This window comes from Leguminivora glycinivorella, chromosome 16 (assembly GCF_023078275.1).
Source record: "Leguminivora glycinivorella isolate SPB_JAAS2020 chromosome 16, LegGlyc_1.1, whole genome shotgun sequence".
In the NCBI taxonomy this organism is placed as follows: Eukaryota; Metazoa; Arthropoda; class Insecta; order Lepidoptera; family Tortricidae; genus Leguminivora; species Leguminivora glycinivorella.
In genome coordinates, this window is record NC_062986.1 from 14800989 (window position 1) to 14821020 (window position 20032).

At 34.5% G+C, this 20032-nt stretch overlaps 1 protein-coding gene across 4 annotated transcripts; it reads right to left on the reverse strand.

Annotated features, from left to right (window-relative positions):
* Positions 1-1173: 1173 nt before the first annotated feature.
* LOC125234536 lies at positions 1174-19738 on the reverse strand. 4 transcript variants are annotated; one of them, XM_048140811.1, is made up of 12 exons: positions 19687-19733; positions 11102-11144; positions 10052-10090; positions 9462-9491; positions 9322-9348; positions 8721-8780; positions 8144-8188; positions 6973-7041; positions 2274-2307; positions 2075-2092; positions 1719-1787; positions 1174-1370 (listed from the first exon to the last, which is right to left on the reverse strand). In XM_048140811.1, exons 1-12 carry the CDS (start codon positions 19699-19701, stop codon positions 1358-1360), a joined length of 462 nt encoding a protein of 153 aa, XP_047996768.1. In that variant the 5' UTR covers positions 19702-19733; the 3' UTR covers positions 1174-1357. The 4 variants fall into 4 exon arrangements, with proteins under 4 accessions (XP_047996768.1, XP_047996769.1, XP_047996770.1 ...); XM_048140812.1 differs by having other exon boundaries at positions 9322-9339; positions 19687-19726; XM_048140813.1 differs by lacking the exon at positions 10052-10090 and having other exon boundaries at positions 19687-19738.
* Between the last annotated feature and the right edge of the window lie 294 nt (positions 19739-20032).

Genomic DNA, 20032 nt, shown 5'->3' on the forward strand with positions numbered 1-20032 from the left:
TGATAAACAACGGGGACTTTATAAATTATTTTGTTCTAATTATCCATAAATTATATATTATTGTGATTTTTATGTGTTACTAGCTCTAGCTGTTATAGGCCCCAGACGCGGATATTTTTCTAGTACCTACTTATAGGGACTTAATTTACCTAATAGGTACTACGTATTGTACATAGTTATTATGTACATCAGCGTGCATAGCGGAATGCACAAACGCTCACGAAACGAAACACTCGTAGATATCTATCTCTATCGCTATTGCCTATTGGCGCGATAGAGCCAGACTACCTTTCGCGGCATTTCGTTTTTGTTTTGCGTCGCAGAAATTATACTTATGTAGTATGGTATGGTCGCGCGTCAAAGGATAAAACGGGCCGTCCCTATCGCACTATTTGTAATTTAACTACACTATTAATAAGGACGGCCTGACGTTTTATCGTTTATCGAAGGACCATGCTTGCCTGCCAGAATCGGGTAGGGTGAAGTCGGTAAACTAACTTCTGTGTACTAATACTATGTGACTATACCTAATAGAGACGTTAGACTTTTGAGACGTTATTCAATTTCGAAACGGGCAGTTTGTTAAGTAAATACTAAATAGCTTTTAACAGATAAGTACACACTTACAAAATTGTGATGTATATATATTCGTAAGAATCAACCTAGTTTTCGCTTTATACATGTTTGACTATGGCGAATATCAATATTGGGTAAATTTTTATTTTGTTGTCTGTTTCACCTTTTTATTTTCAAATGCGGGAATTTTTGTACTTTTTCTGCTCAAAATCATGAGTTCTTACGATTCCGCATGAGAAAAAAATGTCTCACATTTTTATTTCCACTGAGTTACAATTTCTCTGATCGTAACTCAGAGGAAGGCAAAAAGATGTATGATAATTTACGGACATTTTTTGTCTTCTACATATTAGAATCGATAGAGCTCATGATTCTGAGTAGAAAAAGGGCAAAAATATCCAGAAATAAAAAAAGTGAAATCGACAACAAAATTAAATTATCCCCCATTATATCAATTCAATTCATTTATTTCAAGGACCAACTGAGATCATTGTTGTTAGTACGCAATTACATAATAATTAAATATATGGTTAGTATTCTACAATGTTTTGCTAGGTTAATTCTATGGCGAATATTAATAAAATTAAACAAGGTTTATACACCGGATGACAATTTTAATCATTTAATAATCATAAATGCTGCAGTCACAATATTGTATTACTGTACAAAAAATCGATACAAAAATAGGTGTTTATTCCACCTTAAACATTATTTTACATAAAAAATGTAGGTGTGTAAGTTAAAAATCGAAATTAAGTTGTCCGTTTGCCATTTGCACTTTTCATGGGATTAATCTGGAAGAAAAATGATTTAAGTTAAAAAAAATCTGATTCAAAGGACGTCATGGTAATAAATAAATAAATAAATATAATAGGATATTCTTACACAGAATGACTGAGTCCCACGGTAAGCCCAAGAAGGTAATCAGATAAATACATATCTATTTATTTCTTACTTAACACTCTGCATGTAAGAATACTCAAGAATCTGTTAATTTATTTTGTAACACCTATCAACCGAGGCTTGTTACATAGAACTGTTGTTGTCTAATAGCATTTATTGTATTCTATGTGCTACGATTATTACCCGGATTTATTGTAATTATATACTTATTTTATAATCCCTTTAAAGGTCTCCATTACCTCTGTATTGTGTAGAAATTCCTTCGAATCCGTTGATTTAATTTCCAGTGCGGGCAGCTGGGTTGGGGTCTAGAACAGAAATTTAACACTTAAAATAATTATAAGACAATAGGTATAGTTCAGTTGATAAATATGTGTATAGTTCGCATTAACTCGTTGTTATAGGGTGAAATAATGTACCTACATGTTGTTTTTTATATTTCGCAAATTTTTGGAGCACGCGAGTCCAGTTTCTAAAATATGTGTTTAGAATTATTATTTAAATCTAAGTAGAGATATATTATGATAAATAGGTAACTTTGCTATCGTTTGAAGGGAAGGTAACTTAAAATAATAAGTAATTAAAATATGCTTACATTTCGGGGGCCTGACATCTGCGAAAGAAACAAAAATAACGATTAAAATACCTATATTGGTGATCTATTATAAATTATAGATCTATAATTTAATAGTTTAGTTTTATTTTAAGAGTTAATATGCAAATGTGTACGCAAAATTCTTGTCTGAATAATTAAATGTACATTATTTAGTCAGGTTAGATAAGGTTATACTCACTTCCGTAGGAGGTGGGACGTACGTCCGGCGTCATCTGTAAAATAAAAATAAATAAATATGGTTAGGAAAATTATACAATCGAAATGTTTGAACATACTCGTATATTACACAATTTATATACAGAACGTCATAAATTAGGGGAAACAAAATGAGGTGGCTCTTTTTTTATAATATTCATATTTTGGGCGTCAAATGCGCAAAAGATTTTTTTTCTTATTTTGTAGGTACCCTTTATTTCATGGCGCACTGTACGAAGTTTACATGAATTGGCTCTATCTGGCAGAATAGAATAATAAATTAATAAATAATGGATGCTGGTACGCAATAATTTGTCTACTCACATGCATTTTGCAATAAGATGTCAAATCAAAAATTTGACGATTAAAGTTGACATTTTATTGCAAAATGCGTTTTATTACAAAAAGTTGGGTAGAACACATTATTGCGTATCAGCATCCTTAACTATTTGAAAGTACAAAGTTTTAACACACATTTACCGAATGCATCGGTTACTATTACTTACTAGACAAGGTGGGTTAGGTGTATTCTACATAATTCGTCCTTTAGGTATTTATATTCATTCCTTTATTTCCGAAATTAGAATAAAATATGGTTTATTCGTAAGCACACAGATAGAAAATCCGTAAATTACTTTTAAAAATCATACATTAAAAAGTTAATAAGAAAACACAATACAAGCACAGGTACGGTTTTTCTTGATTTGGTCACAAAAAGTTTTTTTAAATGAATCATGGAGTTGTTGTTAACATGATGTGAGCGCCATCTTCTGTCGTCGTTATGTTTTCATTTCAGTGGCTTTTTTTTCACTTACGGATCGAAGGTCTGTAGAAGGCGGGGTCCAAAACTGTTGATAAAAAAATCATTAGTATATATTAGCTACTAGATAGAATAGATAAAAATATATAAGGTTAGGTAAGTACCTATTTAATTTCTTAAAAATTGTTAGTTCCGTAGTATCGCATTTCTCGTTGAGAATGAGATAAACAATAAATTAAATTATTTTTCACTTAGTAGTTGATTTTTTCTAGTGCGTATTTGTGTTCAGCAAATAAAGTATTATTTAACTTCATTTTCAAACTTACCAGATGGGTCCACAGCTGGCTGGTTATCACCTAAAATAAAAAAAATAATCATTTTACATACCTAGCACAAATTACTAAATTAACATTTTCGCGCCACGCCATCTCATTTTGCTGTCCGATTCGAAGTACAAAGAGGGGTTAGGTTTTAAAACATGTAATGCAATTTAGATTTGCCTCAATAAGTGTGGTCAGCATATACATTTTAGAAAAAAATAGGTACTTACAACCAGAAGGTCGGTAGTAGCCTGAGTCCACCACAGCTGCAGAATATTAAAAAAAACTTTAAAATAATGAACGAATGTTATAAAACGAACGAATCATATTTCTATGATATAGCGGTACACAATGATAATTAATAAAAATAATGATATATGTATACTTACAACCATCTATAGACGGGGTCTGTATTCCTGAGGAATAAATTGAAGACAATTAAAAATCAGTATTACAATGTAATGAAACGTGTTTTTTTTTATTCCTGTGCCTTTCAAGAAAGCACTCACCATTATTTCCTGGAAGGTAGTAGCCTGGATCTGGGTTCGGGACTGTAATAAAAAACGACGAACGAACAAAATGTAAGAAAACTGACTATAATTGAAAATGAATATTCACGACCACACAAGCTCCACCACAGAAGAAAATTACATGTTAAAAGTTAAAAAAAAGAAACCTTATTTAATTATTTTTTATCAAATGACTAATTCGCTCAATATACATATATTCAAGTTATAACAATTGACGAAAACAAAAACTTGATTATCCCCTGATCCATTTAAAAAAAATTCAATTCAATAAAAACATTTTACTTTAAACTTACTGTTTGTCGGCGGAGAAACCTGTGCCCTATACCACAAAACTTACAATTACAATTTGACAAGTGTCAAGTTACAAATTTGTCATAATACAAGCGTGTGTACCACAAAATTTACAAGTTACATATTTGTACCGGAAAAGCCCTACAAATATGTAAATTGTAGCAATAATCTACAATTTATTGTACCACAAAACTTTACATACGTTACATATGTTTTCCGGAAAATGTACAAATTTGTAGCTGACAATTGTTCTGTGCTACATTAAATTGTAGTAACAATTATACATATATGTAGAATTGTAACTACAAATTAACAATTCTCTCAATGCTTGTCACACCCTCTCACAGTTTTATATTATACGAGTCATTATCATTAATTGCAATATAATTAAAGTATAATAATTTATAAATTATTTAGCGACCTACTCTGTGTGCTAAGAAATGTTTAGTTCAAGTAGCAGTGATACTGAAGAAGAAATAAATGTGAGACGTCCTCGAATATATCGAGAACGTATAAATTTAACTACGACCATAACGGATTTTACATACTACAGACTATTGGTGGAAATCTTAGACATCCCACGCGAAGAAGTCACGCTCTTGATCCAAAACAACAGTTATTGACTGTTTTAAGATGGTTAGGCTCAGGTTCCCAATATCACGTCACTAGCGATGCTCATGGTGTTTCAAAAATGACAATGTTTCGTTCTATTCACGCCGTATGTACACAAATAGTGGACAAATTACTAGGAAGCGAAGTAAGATGGCCATTAACAATCCTACAAATATGTAGGTGTCGTGACAATTTTTCACCTGTATATTTACAAGTTTACAATCCTACAAATATGTAGCTGTCGTGACATACCTTTATTCTTTGTGGTACGCTTTAAAAAAAGTGACATATTTGTTTACCGCAAATTGTAACCATAACATATTTGTAATGATTGTGGTACATTTTTTTGTATACAATTTAACAATTTTGTAGAATTGTACACTTGTAAAGTTTTGTGGTATAGGGCACAGGCCTGTTAACAACATTTAAAAATTAGTATTATTGCATGATCCACAATAAAATATCCACATACAATCAAGTGGATAAAGTGTTTAGTAAACTAGTAATTAGATTTTTAAAGAAGCGTTTTCGACTACTGAAGTATATTCATGAGGTATTTTTTACAGGTCTATTTCAATTATTAATCCCTTAATTGAGTATAATTTAATATGATTAAATATGTGGAAAGCTGCTATAAAAAATGCTAATTCACTATCCTAGAAAGTGTAGGATTGACATAGAAGAAGAAGAATGATATTATTCACAATTATGTACACATAACATGGTTATATTCACCACTGTTTCCACCTTAGTGGATGAAGCTATAAACCAAAAATCGAACACACATTGGTTTTAGCTACATAATAATTTTATACTCGTTCTTTAAATTCCGAATTAATTTTATAACCTCAAAAGTGCAGCAATTTTTATCCTGTACAGTTGTCTGAACCAAATCTGGCTGGACCCCCTTCGTGTGGAATGTAATACTTATACGTTCTGGAGTTTTTATGTTCTTAATTGTTAATTTTTAGGGTTCCGTAGTCAACTAGGAACCCTTATAGTTTCGCCATGTCTGTCAGTCCGTCCGTCCGTCCGCGGATAATCTCAGTGACCTAGAAATATGAAATTTGCACTAGAAATATGAAATTTGGTACCAATATGTATATCAATCACGCCGACAAAGTGGTAAAATAAAAAGTGAAAAAAATGTTTTGTTAGGGTACCCCCCCTACATGTAAAGTGGGGACAGATTTTTTTTTTCATTCCAACCCCAACGTGTGATATATTGTTGGATAGATATTTAAAAATAAATAAGGGTTTACTAAAATCGTTTTTTGATAATATTAATATTTTCGGAAATAATCGCTCCTAAATGAAAAAAAAAGTGTCCCCCCCCTCTAACTTTTGAACCATATGTTTAAAAAATATGAAAAAAATCACAAAAGTAGAACTTTATAAATACTTTCTAGGAAAATTGTTTTCAACTTGATAGCTTTAGTAGTTTTTGAGAAAAATACGGAAAACTACGGAACCCTTCACTGAGCGTGGCCAGACACACGTGGCTTTTCTCATTTTATATAAATATATTAGATAAAATAAACCATCTTTGTTGCCTACTGTAAACTGTCACATATTTGAAGTAAAATGGCTACATTTTAGTAAAATAAAATATTACCCCAATTTTATTTTATGTCGGACTGTAAATGATGAGTTACCCATTTTAAATATTTTTAATAAACACATTTCCCAACAACCATTTGACATTAATCTTACTGATCGTCGATGAAGGAATCTGGCCTGTTAAAAATATTTTTATTAGATTATTTATAATACGTATAATAAAAGTTTTCAAGGACAAAGACAATAAATTAATGACATTCAAATAAAAAAATAGATAGAGCCAATTCACTTGCTTAGAATTAGAGTTTTTTTTGAATCATAATCAGTAACTTAGTGTACCTACGTATAAAATCTTTTATGATTATTGTTCTAGTTTCACATGCAAAATACTAAATACATAACATATCCTAAAATTAGTTTGTATAATGTAAAAATAAATTGTCACGATTAATCTAATCACATATTAATTAATTATATGCTACTTGCGTAGATAATTTTAGCGCAAAGAAGGTTTAATATTCAAATTCCCTTCATAATTCAAGATAACGAAAATTAGAGCTGAGAGAAACTAGCACAATAAACCTACCTACAATAATTATAAAAACTCACCGTTGTTATAACCGTCTGTTATACCAGGCATAGGCATGTAGAAGCCTGGATCGACTGGATTTTGGATTTCTGTAATAATAAAAGGGAATAATTTAATCTATGCTTTAACAATTCCTAATTTGGGACATCGGTAATTAAAAATGCCGAATTACCTTATTTTTTTTAATAGAGGAAAAAGCTTTAAGAACCGCCGTTGTCTAATTTATAGGACATAGATTAACTGTGTAAGAATACCTAAATAAAATAAAATAAATAAATGTTATAGGACATTCTTCCACAGATTGACTGAGTCCCACGGTAAGCTCAAGAAGGCTTGTGTTGTGGGTACTCAGACAACGATATGTATAATATAAAAATACTTATATACCTATATAGAAAACATCCATGACTCAGGAACAAATATTTGTGCTCATCACACAAATAAATGCCATTACCGGGATTCGAACCCGGGACCGCGGCTTAGCAGACAGGGTCACTACCTCACTACCCGCTAGGCCAGACCGGTCGTCGAACGTCCTATAATATTTATTTATTTATTTAATTTGCAAATAATGTCGTCTGTCGGTTAAACATGATTATTTAAAATCTTCGTATGACTTCGTACCAGCCATAGACGTGCCGACGGAAAAATTCAAAAATTGCGTTAGCGTAGGATAAATGCTGGAACTTTCTTCATTTTTGTACGGATATGGCATCTTTCCCGTTCCCGTTCAATAACTAAAATTTTCAATAACTTTTATTTTTAATTTAAAAGTGGTAAACGTCTGCCTTGGGTGAAATTTGAACTTTACACTGATCGATTGCAGACGTTTCTCATAATCAGAACTATCAGAAGATTTTTTTTTTAGTTTCCTAAACTTGAACGTCGTTAGTACCGGACGAGGACGCTCGAAGAAAAATTGGCCCGAACATGTCGCAACAGTAGCAATATAATAACGGGAGTACAACAGTAGATTCATTAAATATTTGAATATGTTTTGCGAATTGAATAAATAATTTTTCATTAAAAAAAAAGTCTCACGAAAGTTTAACGTCTACAAAATGCTTTTTTTCTATAACAACCGCTATGCCTGTGTGGAAATTGCACACTAGCTGAGCAAGTGTGATGAAAAAGGTTTATGAAACTCAAAACACAAGTGCAAAAATTAGTAATAAGGTTGGTTATACTCACGGGGGTTGGCATTGCCACCCTGATAGAAGCCTGGGTCCGGGTTGACTGAAATAAGATTTGTCATAATTATCTAGCAGATCGAGTAATTTCACTTGTCGCTATAATAAATATAATAATGGTTATAAATCGAAATAGATAGCATACACAAAAGAAACAGAGTCGTACCATAAGGGTTCCTTTTGTACCTTTTTGATACGGAACCCTAACAAGGCTCACTGGTGGCCGAACCGGGAATAGAACCCTTCAGCTTACGCGGCTGACGTCATTACCACTGGACCACCCGCCCGCTGTGGTACAGTCACCGGCATAAATAAGTGATGATTTCTGTACCTTGTCGCTGTTAATTATATTACAATTTCGTATGACATTTCAAACACGAAGTTAAAGTGACAAGGTTCAGAAATCATCACATATTAATTAATGCTGGTGACTGTACCCGAAGAATATTTTCTAGTGTATTCTCTGATAAGGCTAAGCGCCTTTTTGACCAAATCTAAGGGCCCCACTAATTCCTAATTTATTTGTTGCCTAGTAATAGTAGTAATAATGGTTAGTTTTTAGTTTATAAAACATATACCGATATCACCGTTGTTGCCGCCGTTGCCAGCCGATGGTAAGTAGAAGCCGGGATCTACTCCTGAAATAAAATAAAAATATGAATATAATATTATTATCATGCAAAAACGTCTGCGAACGATACTACGCCACCCTGTCCGTTTTCACATTATTCGATCCGATATCGGATGTCGGAAGGATTTCAATGGAAAAAATCCAAGATGGCGACTGTAATGTATGGGATATCGGTCCTACATCCGATATCGGATCAGATAATGTTAAAAAGCGCACTAAGGCGTTTAGGAATTTAGCGGCTGAATTGCCAATGCAGAAGGCCTGTCCTGACGAAGTTGTGAATTTTCCTTTAATTTAAAAATATTTATTAGTAATATTTTAAATTGTAAAATTTAAAACCATTACGGTCCCCAATATGTAAATTATCTTACATCAAGCTTAAAATAATTAACGCAGTAATTTATAGACAAACACTAAAAATTTAATTTTTATATTTTTATAAATCGTATCGAAATATAAAATGTAGTTATATATACTTAATTACTTAGTATGAGTTTTAACGACATAAGAATAAAATAAAATAAAGTGAAATCGACTTTTGTGTGTACCTTGATTTGGTTGTCCAACTGTTCTGACTGAAAAAATAAATAGAACATGCATTAGAATCGGATACAAAACAATGAAGATATTTAAAAAGTATCAATGGAAATCAGTTAATATCATTTGATTTAAAAATATAAGTAGGTACCTGCTCCACCTGGTTGCTCCACAACATTGACTGTAAGAAATAAAATGTAGTGTTAGAAGAAGAGAACTTTTTTTTTGTGTAAAATTACCTACTAACTGACATAGTAGGTATGTTGAGGCACTGGTCCCACCGCGAGTTAAGCTATGAGCTATAGGCTATAAAAACGAACAAAAGATAATTACTCGCGTGCTCCCGTCCCGTGCAAATAAAAGAGACACGGCGATTATTATAGTTACTTGACCAGCGGTGAGCTATTAAAATCGCCGTGTCTCTTTTATTTTTACAGGGGTGCTTATCTTTTGTTCGTTTTTATAGCCGATAGCTCATAGCTTACTAGCTCGCGGTGGGACCAGTGCCTTAGGTTACTACTTAACTACCATAAATTTTAGACGTTTATTAGGTACCTAGGCAACAACTACACTACAACCTAGACTACAACGAAAAATTACATACATTTTCCTTGACGTTTATATCGGGTAACGTATTCTGAAATGCTAAAAACTCAGACATTGGACTCAGTTTTTGATGTAAATGTCAAATGTTATAAACTCGTGGTGCAGCTGCAGCAATACAATTTAGTAGAGTGGTACCTTGTCCAGCAGTGGGGCCGGGGTTGTCCACTATGTTAAATGGAAAAAAAGAAAAAAAAATCAGCATTACGACTATGTTAAACTATCGATAAATTATACAGAGTGTAACAAAAATGGTGGTGATCCGTTTAAGGGCGTACTCAGTATCGTATTCTTATCAGGAAAAAGTAGAAGAAAATTATTTTCACTAAAAAAATTTTCACTTTTGTATGAGCCGGGCCGCGCGAATCAGTCGAATCTCCATACAAAGATAAAAAAATTTTTTTGCGAAAAAATTTTTATCCTACTTTTTCCTGATGAGAATACGATACTAAATACGCCCTTAAACGGATCACCACCATTTTTGTTACACCCTGTATAAGGCACAGCGGGGCAATTTTGACTGGGGGACAAATGCAAATGATCCATGACGTTATAAATCAAATTGTAGAATCTCTTACTGCTTGTCATTTTGATATGGTTGTAGAGTGGCCTAGGGTTCCAATTTGTTGACTGTACTTTGTATGTGGTTTCCTATGACCGCCCGAGTCCGTATGCTTTAAATGCATTAACGACGTTGTCATATAAAAAGCCTACAGAAATTCGTTCTCATTGTACTTAGGTGCATTCTACGAGAATGTCCATTACGAAATGCTGTTACTTTTTATGGCAACTACTTCAATGAAATCCGTGAAGCTCAAGAATGTAAAGTTTTGTTGGCCAGTCATGAAATAATGAAATAAATATTCACATAATTGCTTTCTTAGCGTTCTCAGCAGGGTTAGCACATGATTGCCGAGAGAGTATGTCGCCCCGAGATAGACTACCCGTGCTTATGCCATTAATACAGTTAGAAGAAGACGTGTCATTTATCTCGCGGCGACATACTCTCGACTCTCGACGGCAATCATGTGCTAGGCCTACAGAAGTATTAGAAGATTTTGGAAGGCAAATCGTAGAATGCCTCCGTAGATGAAGCATAAGAACCCTTTAGCCCTGGAACTCCACATATGGTTAAAGTACGAATATATATTAAATGTCAATTAGAACATTAGAACATTTACAACTTACCGCCTTGCGCAGAAGCCATGGCAATGGCGGCCAGGAGAACAATCTGCAACACACAAAAACGATTCATCTTGAGTCTCGTCAGTTCACACTACGTTCTAAACCAGATTGAAACAAATTCCCTGTGAATCTGTTTATATATTTTAGTTATCTCCTAGATAAGATATAGTTTTCTCAGATTTTGACAATGACTGCAAAATAATCACGATTGTGTCATCTATTATGCGCCTGGTCGCGGTATGTAAAAAATAGATTGGCTGCAATCTTTTTGTTTGGGTGCTTCATATCAAGGTCATAGGTAACCTATGTTATAACTTATAAGTTGTATATGTTAGTTAAGGTTTTGTTGAGAAATGTTCCGTATAAGAAAAGGTACGTTCAGTACAGATCTGATAGCGCTTTTTGTAAGCACTAGTGCGCAAAGTGATTGATTTTTTGTCATCTAAACTTTAGAGTCCCATCTGTACTGGCCCCGTAGCCGAATGGCATTTCTCCGACGCCAAACGAAAGCGATACGCCGCTGGCTCTGTCGCGCCAATACGCAAGCGCGATAGAGAAATTCGTAACGTTTCGATTTGGTTTAAAGCCACCCTCCAGTACGACGATTTGGTGGTGTTTTAATTTATCGCCACTCGTTTCGAACTTCCTCTTTTTCGCACTGGTATCGTAGTTTTGATATCATCTCTCACGCACGCTGTCTGTGCTAAACGAGTTGCTTAGCGGCGGCGTACAGAATAGTAGGTACATTACGATTTAAGTGCGTAAATATGGAAGTTCGAAACGAGTGGCGATAAATTAAAACACGACTGAAGGGAGTGTTTTAAATCGATGAGTTACGAATTTCCTTTTCGCACGTGTATCGTACGACGTTTTTCAGTACAGATGAGCCTCCTAAGTTTCGACCTGACATATAATGAAGCACTTCTCGCACTAGCGCGTAAAAAAACACCATCTGTACTGAAAACATACCATTACGTACCAATACCATAGGTAGCCTATTAAGCCTGTGTACTACTTATTATATACATATGCGTAAGTTTCTAAATGAAAGTTAGTCCCTACGTGGCAAAAAGTATGTTTGAAGACCTAGTTAAACTATTATAATAAATTAATCGCTAAATAAACATACGTGATATAGGTACGTGTTGACGTAACTCTAAAATAAAAACACACAGAGATCTTTTAAGATGGGTTAAACAAACATAGATTTAGAATTATTAAACTAGATTGTTTAGTTAGGTCAAAAAGTGTGTCCACATGAGAGGTAATTGTTTGGGCTGGTGTTCCTCTCGCACTTGCTGACAATGTCAACATTATTCAGTGACGTCATCACTGTCATAAATTGGGGATACCAGTCAATTTTCAAAGTTACTACTAAATCTACTAACACCCAATTGAAAGTAGTTTTTAATTATACAAATCTTTGATTTACTGGCATCAAAATAATTACATTATAATTATTTTCAAATTTTTTGAAATATATCGAAACCCTAGTTTGAATATAACATTAAAATAAAATAAGAAGTTATAAAGTCAGGTAATATACAGATAAAAATACTACTAATATGGGAACCTCATTAACACTGGCAACACGTGCGAGAGGGACACCAGCCCAAACAATGCCCTCTCATGTGGACCGTTTTCGCTAGTCTGATACGATCGACTTTCTGTTTCAGTAATAAGGTTTAATTTCGTATGGCAAAAAATGTGATTGAGCTGTCCCCTGTAAAGGTCTTTGGGGTTAAACAATGATTCCAAGGACATTTTGCTACGGCGCTCGCCCATTAGTCATTACAACTAATTTAATAATCTTATACTTTTAAACGAGCAATTCTTGTATATTTATTTATTTATTTATTTATACCGACGATCTCGGAAACCGCTCTAAAGATTTCGCTGAAATTTGTTATGTGGGGATTTTCGGGGGTGAAAAATCGATCTAGCGTAGCCTTAGATCCCGGAAAACGCGAATTTTCGAGTTTTCATGAGTTTTTCTAATATGGTCGTTAATTTCGCCGCGCGCGCATCGATTCCGCTTAGCTCAGTCGTACGAGGTCGGTCTAATGTACGCAGATACATCGTAGGTGTCAGGGTTTAGAATCCCGGCCAGAAATTAAGTTTTTGTTTTTTGTCTTTTTTTTGTTTTTGTATTTATAAGAGTTTTTTTTATCAAAAGACGTGATATATTAAAATAGAACAGAGCAAAGCTCGGTCGCCCAGATATTTTATTATACAATACAAACAATCCCATAGTAAGTTTGTTTGGTATATATTTGTACAAGTATAAGAATAATACGCTTTATGGCCAAATAGGCAGGTACGTAATTAATTACGTAGGTATTAAATCAATAATAACCACCAAAGGCCCAGATATATAAATAAATAAAAAAAGAATATCTGCCTCTGCAATTGTAACATATAATACAGAGTATAGAGTTTATTTTATTTCGTGTCGAAATATTTTCTTTTTGTATGTCCGGATGTTTTACTCTATGCCTTTCTCAACCGAATGTCGTAAAATGTTGGGACCAGGCAGGCAAGCATGGTTGCGTGATAAACGATATAACGTCAGGCCGTCCTTTTCGCACTATTTGTAAGTGCGATAGGGACGCACCGTTGCGATAAACTTTATCCCACCAGTGTGCTACGCCCGCTGATTCTATGGCTCACAGTCATTTTTAAAGAAATCCTTTCGTAATTTTAAATGGAAATGACATTACCTATCCGTACTAATATTATAAATGGAAAAGTGTGTGTGTCTGTTTGTTTGTCCGTCTTTCACGGCAAAACGGAGCGACGAATTGAGGTGATTTTTTAAGTGGGGATAGTTGAAAGGATGGAGAGTGACATAGGCTATTACTTTTGTCTCTTTCTAACGCCAAACCGCGGCAAAAGCTAGTGAAAGTATTTTTCAGTGGCGGCTGGTGAAAATGTTTGCTAGGCAACACTGAGCAAAAATAAATCTACTTCTACATTAGGTACTTGTATGGATCATCCACTGTTGGTACCCTTTTGTCAACAAACTAGAAATAATCGATGTAAATAATTATGTAGGCAATGAACGAACAAATTCTATAAAAAAAATGTAAAAAATGCTCCACTACTTTTAAACAAGTCTTCAATTAAAAACATGGGTTATTTTCCCTACCAAAACATCTATTAAAACTAATATTTGCAGATTAAAAAAACTTATGAAGTATAAACAGAGTTATGAGGCTTATGAGTAATAAAACAGGTTGAATGAATTCTTCTTATCGCATGTATGTCATTGATAAAATATTAGACTTAGCTACTAACAATCACTGTTTTTTTTTTTTTTCACTTCAACTTAGGGGGCGTCCATTAATCGCGTCATACGTTTTTGGCTTATTTTAGACCCCCCCCCCCCTCCCCCATGGTGATCTTTGGTGATATTTTCAGGACCCCCCCCCCCCCTGGCCAATATGACGTGTAATTTTTTGGCAACTTAAGTAGACTTTTTTCCAACCCACGAATCAATCAAATCTTGGCCCGAAATTCAAATTTTCTATGAAAATTAAACCTTTAAGGTTCCGTACCTCAAAAAGGAAACCACTGAACCGATTAACTTGTTTGGCACACATACATATGTAAACTTGTGACCCAGAGACGGGCATGTAATTTAAATAAAATAAAAAAAACAACTATAGGGGCCACTTTTGGGGGGTAAAAGTGTAAATTAGAAATCAAAGTTTTTTGAAATAGTTTTTAGCATGTTACATATCAAACGAAAGAGCGTTAATTGGGCCATTTTTTTTTTCAAAGTTGTCTACCCCATTTTTTTTTTAATTTGGATTTTTTTATGTGCTTTCCACTCAGAATCGCGGGCTCTTTCAATCCTAATAGGAGTAAAAAAGTGTCCCAAGGTTTTCTCTATTCCGTTACCATTTTTTCATACATTTTGTATGGCGGTAACGGAATGGAAGGTCTAAAAAAATATGGAAATCTTGGGACATTTTTTCTCCTATCACGATCAAAAGACCTCGCGATTCTGAATATGAATCGCGTAAAAAATACCCATGTTACAAAAAAAGTGGGGTGGACAACTTTGAAAAAAATAATATACGTATGTATACGTATATATACGTATTTCAAAGATATATGTTTTTAATAATTTTCAGTCAAGTAGGTAATTTTCAAGCAATTTAAGAAAACAGGCAAAAATGACCATTCCCTTATCTCAGAAACTAATTAGCATAAAATTTTCAAAAAAATACCCGAGATAGCCTTTAATGTATAGATTACAAGAAAACCTATTAGAAATATATAGTCAAGCCTAAATTGGACTTAAAAGAAAAAACTCAAATTACGAATTTCACTCACTGGGGCTGCAAGGAGTTACCAAATCTTTTGAAAGTGTTGAGTGCGTTTGAATATTACATGTACATTCATTTTTGTTTCGTCTTTTTAGGGTTCCGTAGTCAACTAGAAACCCTTATAGTTTTGCCATGTCTGTCTCTCCGTCCGTCCGTCCGTCCGCGGGTAATATCAGTGACCGTTAGCACTAGAAAGCTGAAATTTGGTACCAATATGTATATCAATCACGCCAATAAAGTGGTAAAATAAAAAGTGGAAAAAAATGTTTTGTTAGGGTAACCCCCCCCCCTACATGTAAAGTGGGGACTGTTTTTTTTTCATTCCAACCCCAACGTGTGATATATTGTTAGATAGGTATTTAAAAATGAATAAGGGTTTACTAAAATCGTTTTTTTGTAATATTAATATTTTCGGAGATAATCGCTCCTAAAGGAAAAAAAAAGTGTCCCCCCCCCCCCCCCTCTAACTTTTAAACCATCATCATCCTCCTTGCGTTATCCCGGCATTTGCCACGGCTCATGGGAGCCTGGGGTCCGCTTTAAACCATATGTTTAAAAAATATGAAAAATCACAAAAGTAGAACTTTATAAAGACTTTCTAAGAAAATTGGTTTGAACTTGATAGGTTAAGTAGTTTTTGAGAAAAACTACGGAACCCTACACTGAGCGTAGCCCGACACGCTCTTGGCCGGTTTTTTATAAATTGTTCAAAATATCGATTATTTTATTTTCTAAAATGACTTAGCGCCTCCAGAAGGCGCTTAAGCGCTCCAGAAGGCGCTCTTCTTGTGATGTAAGGAACCCTTGCAACACGAGTCCAACTCACACTTGGCCGGTTTTTAAGTGTTATGGCTCTTCTATGATTCCGCCAACGTCAAGGTTTAGGAAGGCACGCGTTTTTTGAAGACAGTTGGCCGGTGAGCTCTACATTTGTCAAATTATAACCGACCGTCCGTGTACACGTGATGAGGGCAAAATAAAAAAATCTTTGAGAATTAAAAATAACTGACTGCACACAGCTCTTTTTTTCTCACTTGATGGTCTCATCGGAAGATCAGCGTTGGAAGTCACCAGCAACACGCTGAGATGAGGCCATTTCGTGGCACTTCATTCCTTTCTGTTTGTGTTGTAATGTGCAATTAATCTTGACTGTGTTCACGAATAAATTATATTCTATTCTATTCTGTTCTCTTTGCACTGCACAACGCAAGTTCTGACTGTAAAAGTTGATATAAAAATAGCTCAGAAATAAGATTTTTTCTTTACGTTAGTGTAATAAAAAAAAATACACGTGATATGTTCCTAACCCCCCCACCCCCCATGGTGATATTTGGTGATTTTTTCATGACCCCCTCCCCCCCCCTATGCAGTATGACGCGATTAATGGACGCCCCCTTATTTAAGTACCTGTACCTACTATTAACGCGATTAACTTACCTCACAATAACTAAAATAACTCGCACACTTCAGGTAATTGCTTCCTAATATGTATGTATGGGAAACAAACAGATATGTCTAGGTTCGTACTGTTCGTAGTTGTCAGAGATTCACATTGACAAATTAATCGCGCTTATCGGACTAAACAGTTGAAGATAACAGAAATGGCCAGCCATAAAAAAAATAACAAAAAAGCGTTGCACAAAATTAACAGTACAATCAGCATCGAATATATCGCGACATTCGCGACATCTAATTTACTAAATGTTTGAGAATTAGGTAGGTACAACCACAGGTACAACTTTTTTTTTGAGAATGGAAATCATTTCGGCAACCTCAGTGACAATTGTCTATAACCTATCTTGAATGAATAGATAGGTAGTCTTCCGGTTCGGGTGCCATCTTAGGGTCCCCCCACATCTATGGAAAAAGACGCCGCGTCGACGCGACGTCGACGCGGCGTCAGGCTTTGCCCATACAGTTGGCCCGACGCGACGCTCGCGAGTCGCTAGATGTGGGGGGACCCTTAGCGGTATCGTGTCGTGAATAATTTCTCCTTCTTTTGCTCATTAATGTTGTTTAAAGTGTAATATCGATAGCTTATTATGCAGTAAGCTAATATTATAGCGAGAAGCTGATGAAGAATTAATCTAGAAACGAGTTTAGCCCCTTTTTTGTCATCGACGGCCGATATAGTCCACGTGCCCTTGTAAAATCTAGCTATCAATTTACAAGTGGCAACTACCGAACAACGTCGCACTTACCGTACCAAAATCTAAAACAATTAGCTTACTTATATCACCTTGACACTGGCAAAATAGTCTAACCAATGGGGCTGAGGCCATTTAATTAAAAAAAAATAGATAGGTAGATAGAATTGTTAAAACAACATTTGAATTTTGTTACGAATTAAGGTCAATATACGGATAAGTGTGTCATAGAACCGGATTACCATTATCTTGCATAATTTTTTTTGTCATATTTTACCTTCGCATAACAACGCTTGGCAGAATCCTCTTTTCGCAGAATGACTTTTTGCATAAATTTCTTGGCATACTGTCTTTTTGCAGAATTATTTAAAGCAGAGTAATACAATGGTATTAATACAATTGGTATTAATGGTAATGGTATGGTAAATTGTATAATAGTCGTATAATCGATTAATTGTTTTGTCGAAAATTGTTCGCATTTTATTGACTTGGCATACTGTCATTTCCCACAATTCTCTTAGGCATAATGTTGATGGGCAGGATAATGTCACTTATGTTTTATTAATTTTTTACACTTAAAAGGGTTTTCTGGTTTACTCACTGTCAACCTAACACGCCCCTCCTCGCTTCGCTCGTCGTCGCACCTAAACCGACTCTATGACCTATAAGATTTCCGTGTCGTGTGAGTATTTTGTCTGGATGGGGGTTCTAACCTAATGTACATTTCTGGCAACATGACAAAATAAATTCGGCGGACCGGCTATTCGGTGCAAAATTACAGTCAGCAACATGAGTACTATGCGACATAAAATGCTGCAAAATTAAAGTCGACGATATTAGCAGTATGCTATTACTAATTCGGTGAAATGTAATGTATACTATATACAATTCTGCTATATTAAAATCGACAATATTAGTATTCTGCTATCCAGAATTCTGCCAAATGAATGATATGCGATATGACAGTTATGCTATTTGTACAATTATGCAAAAGTATCATTCGGGTAAAAATGTTTCTGCGGAAGCTGCTATGCCAAATGTATTTCGGACAATCGATATTCTGCAAGATAAAGGGAACCCACCTCAACCTTTTGTACCTATTTCTATAAACTCAGTTATTATATTACTACATCATATACTTACTTATGTAATGTAGGTAATACCTACTTATCTGAACTCAAATAACTGAATAAGCATTTGGCCTTGGCCTAGCCTTAACATGAGTAGAGAATAGAGATAACTATTTGAGGAAACTTCCGAAGTTCCAATGATCCATATTACTAATATTATAAATTGGAAAGTGAGTGTGTCTGTTTGTTTGTCTGTCCTTCACGGCAAAACGGAGCGACGAATTGTCGTGATTTTTTAAAGTGGAGATAGTTGAAGGGATGAAAAGTGACATACGCTACTTTTTGTTTCAATCTATCGCGAGCGAAGCCCCAGGCAAAAGCTAGTCTTCCAATATTTGTTTTATAAAAAACAAATAAAAAAATTGTATTGATTGCCAGAGTCATTGAAATTTATAATATCAGAAAATGTATAGATAAAAATATTAAAGCTTATCAACATCCTCTTTTGAAAATATTCCGAAACTTTTTTAAATTAATTAACATTTTCATGCTAAGGTACTGATATTACGTTTCCAAAATTTGTAACGACTGCATGTTCAAGTGTGTCACCTACTGAATGAATGCTAGAACCTGTTGCTTTGATCAAGATGTGAAATTTTGCGACATTCTGTTGAGAGATACACTGACTATTTTCTCAAGGATTATTAGGATTAAATGTATATTATAGAGTAAGTAGTGTTTAATGTTTCGTCTGTGCTTATCTGCTAGGTTTGACCGACGCCGATGGCCTTTTTTCCTATAGGTACCAGTACAAAGTTGTAAAAACACAAACTTTTCTTAAATTCTTAATAATTGTAATTGTAATTAAATTGCCAGACCATTTAACCATAATTAGGAAGGGGAGCGGATCTGGGATCTTGCTCTACAAGGCTGAATAACTGACAAGTCGGTGATTTACTTATCGTCCGGCGAACTGATAGTCGGTGGGTTTCTTTACATAAAATGTTATTATATAGGTCATATAAAATGTAACTCACCGTAACAGCCTTCATGGTGATTTTTTGACAACGTCCAACAGACACAGCTGGCGAGTCTCGTGGGTGCTCCGTTATATACCCGCGGATAACCCCCCGACCTGGCCAAATATTGACAACCCAAACAAATTGACAATGCGAGCGTTTTCCTGTGGCAATACGTGAAATTATTTAGCACCTAAGTAAATTAGTGCGAACACGCGCAAAATCTTGTTAAACGCAAATAATAATATGGTAATTGAAAAAATATAAAAAACTAATATTCGATAGCCTTAGAAATTAACATTAGATAGGGATTAGCTATGATGAATACCTATTAGTTTATACACCGGCCAAGTGCGAACATTGC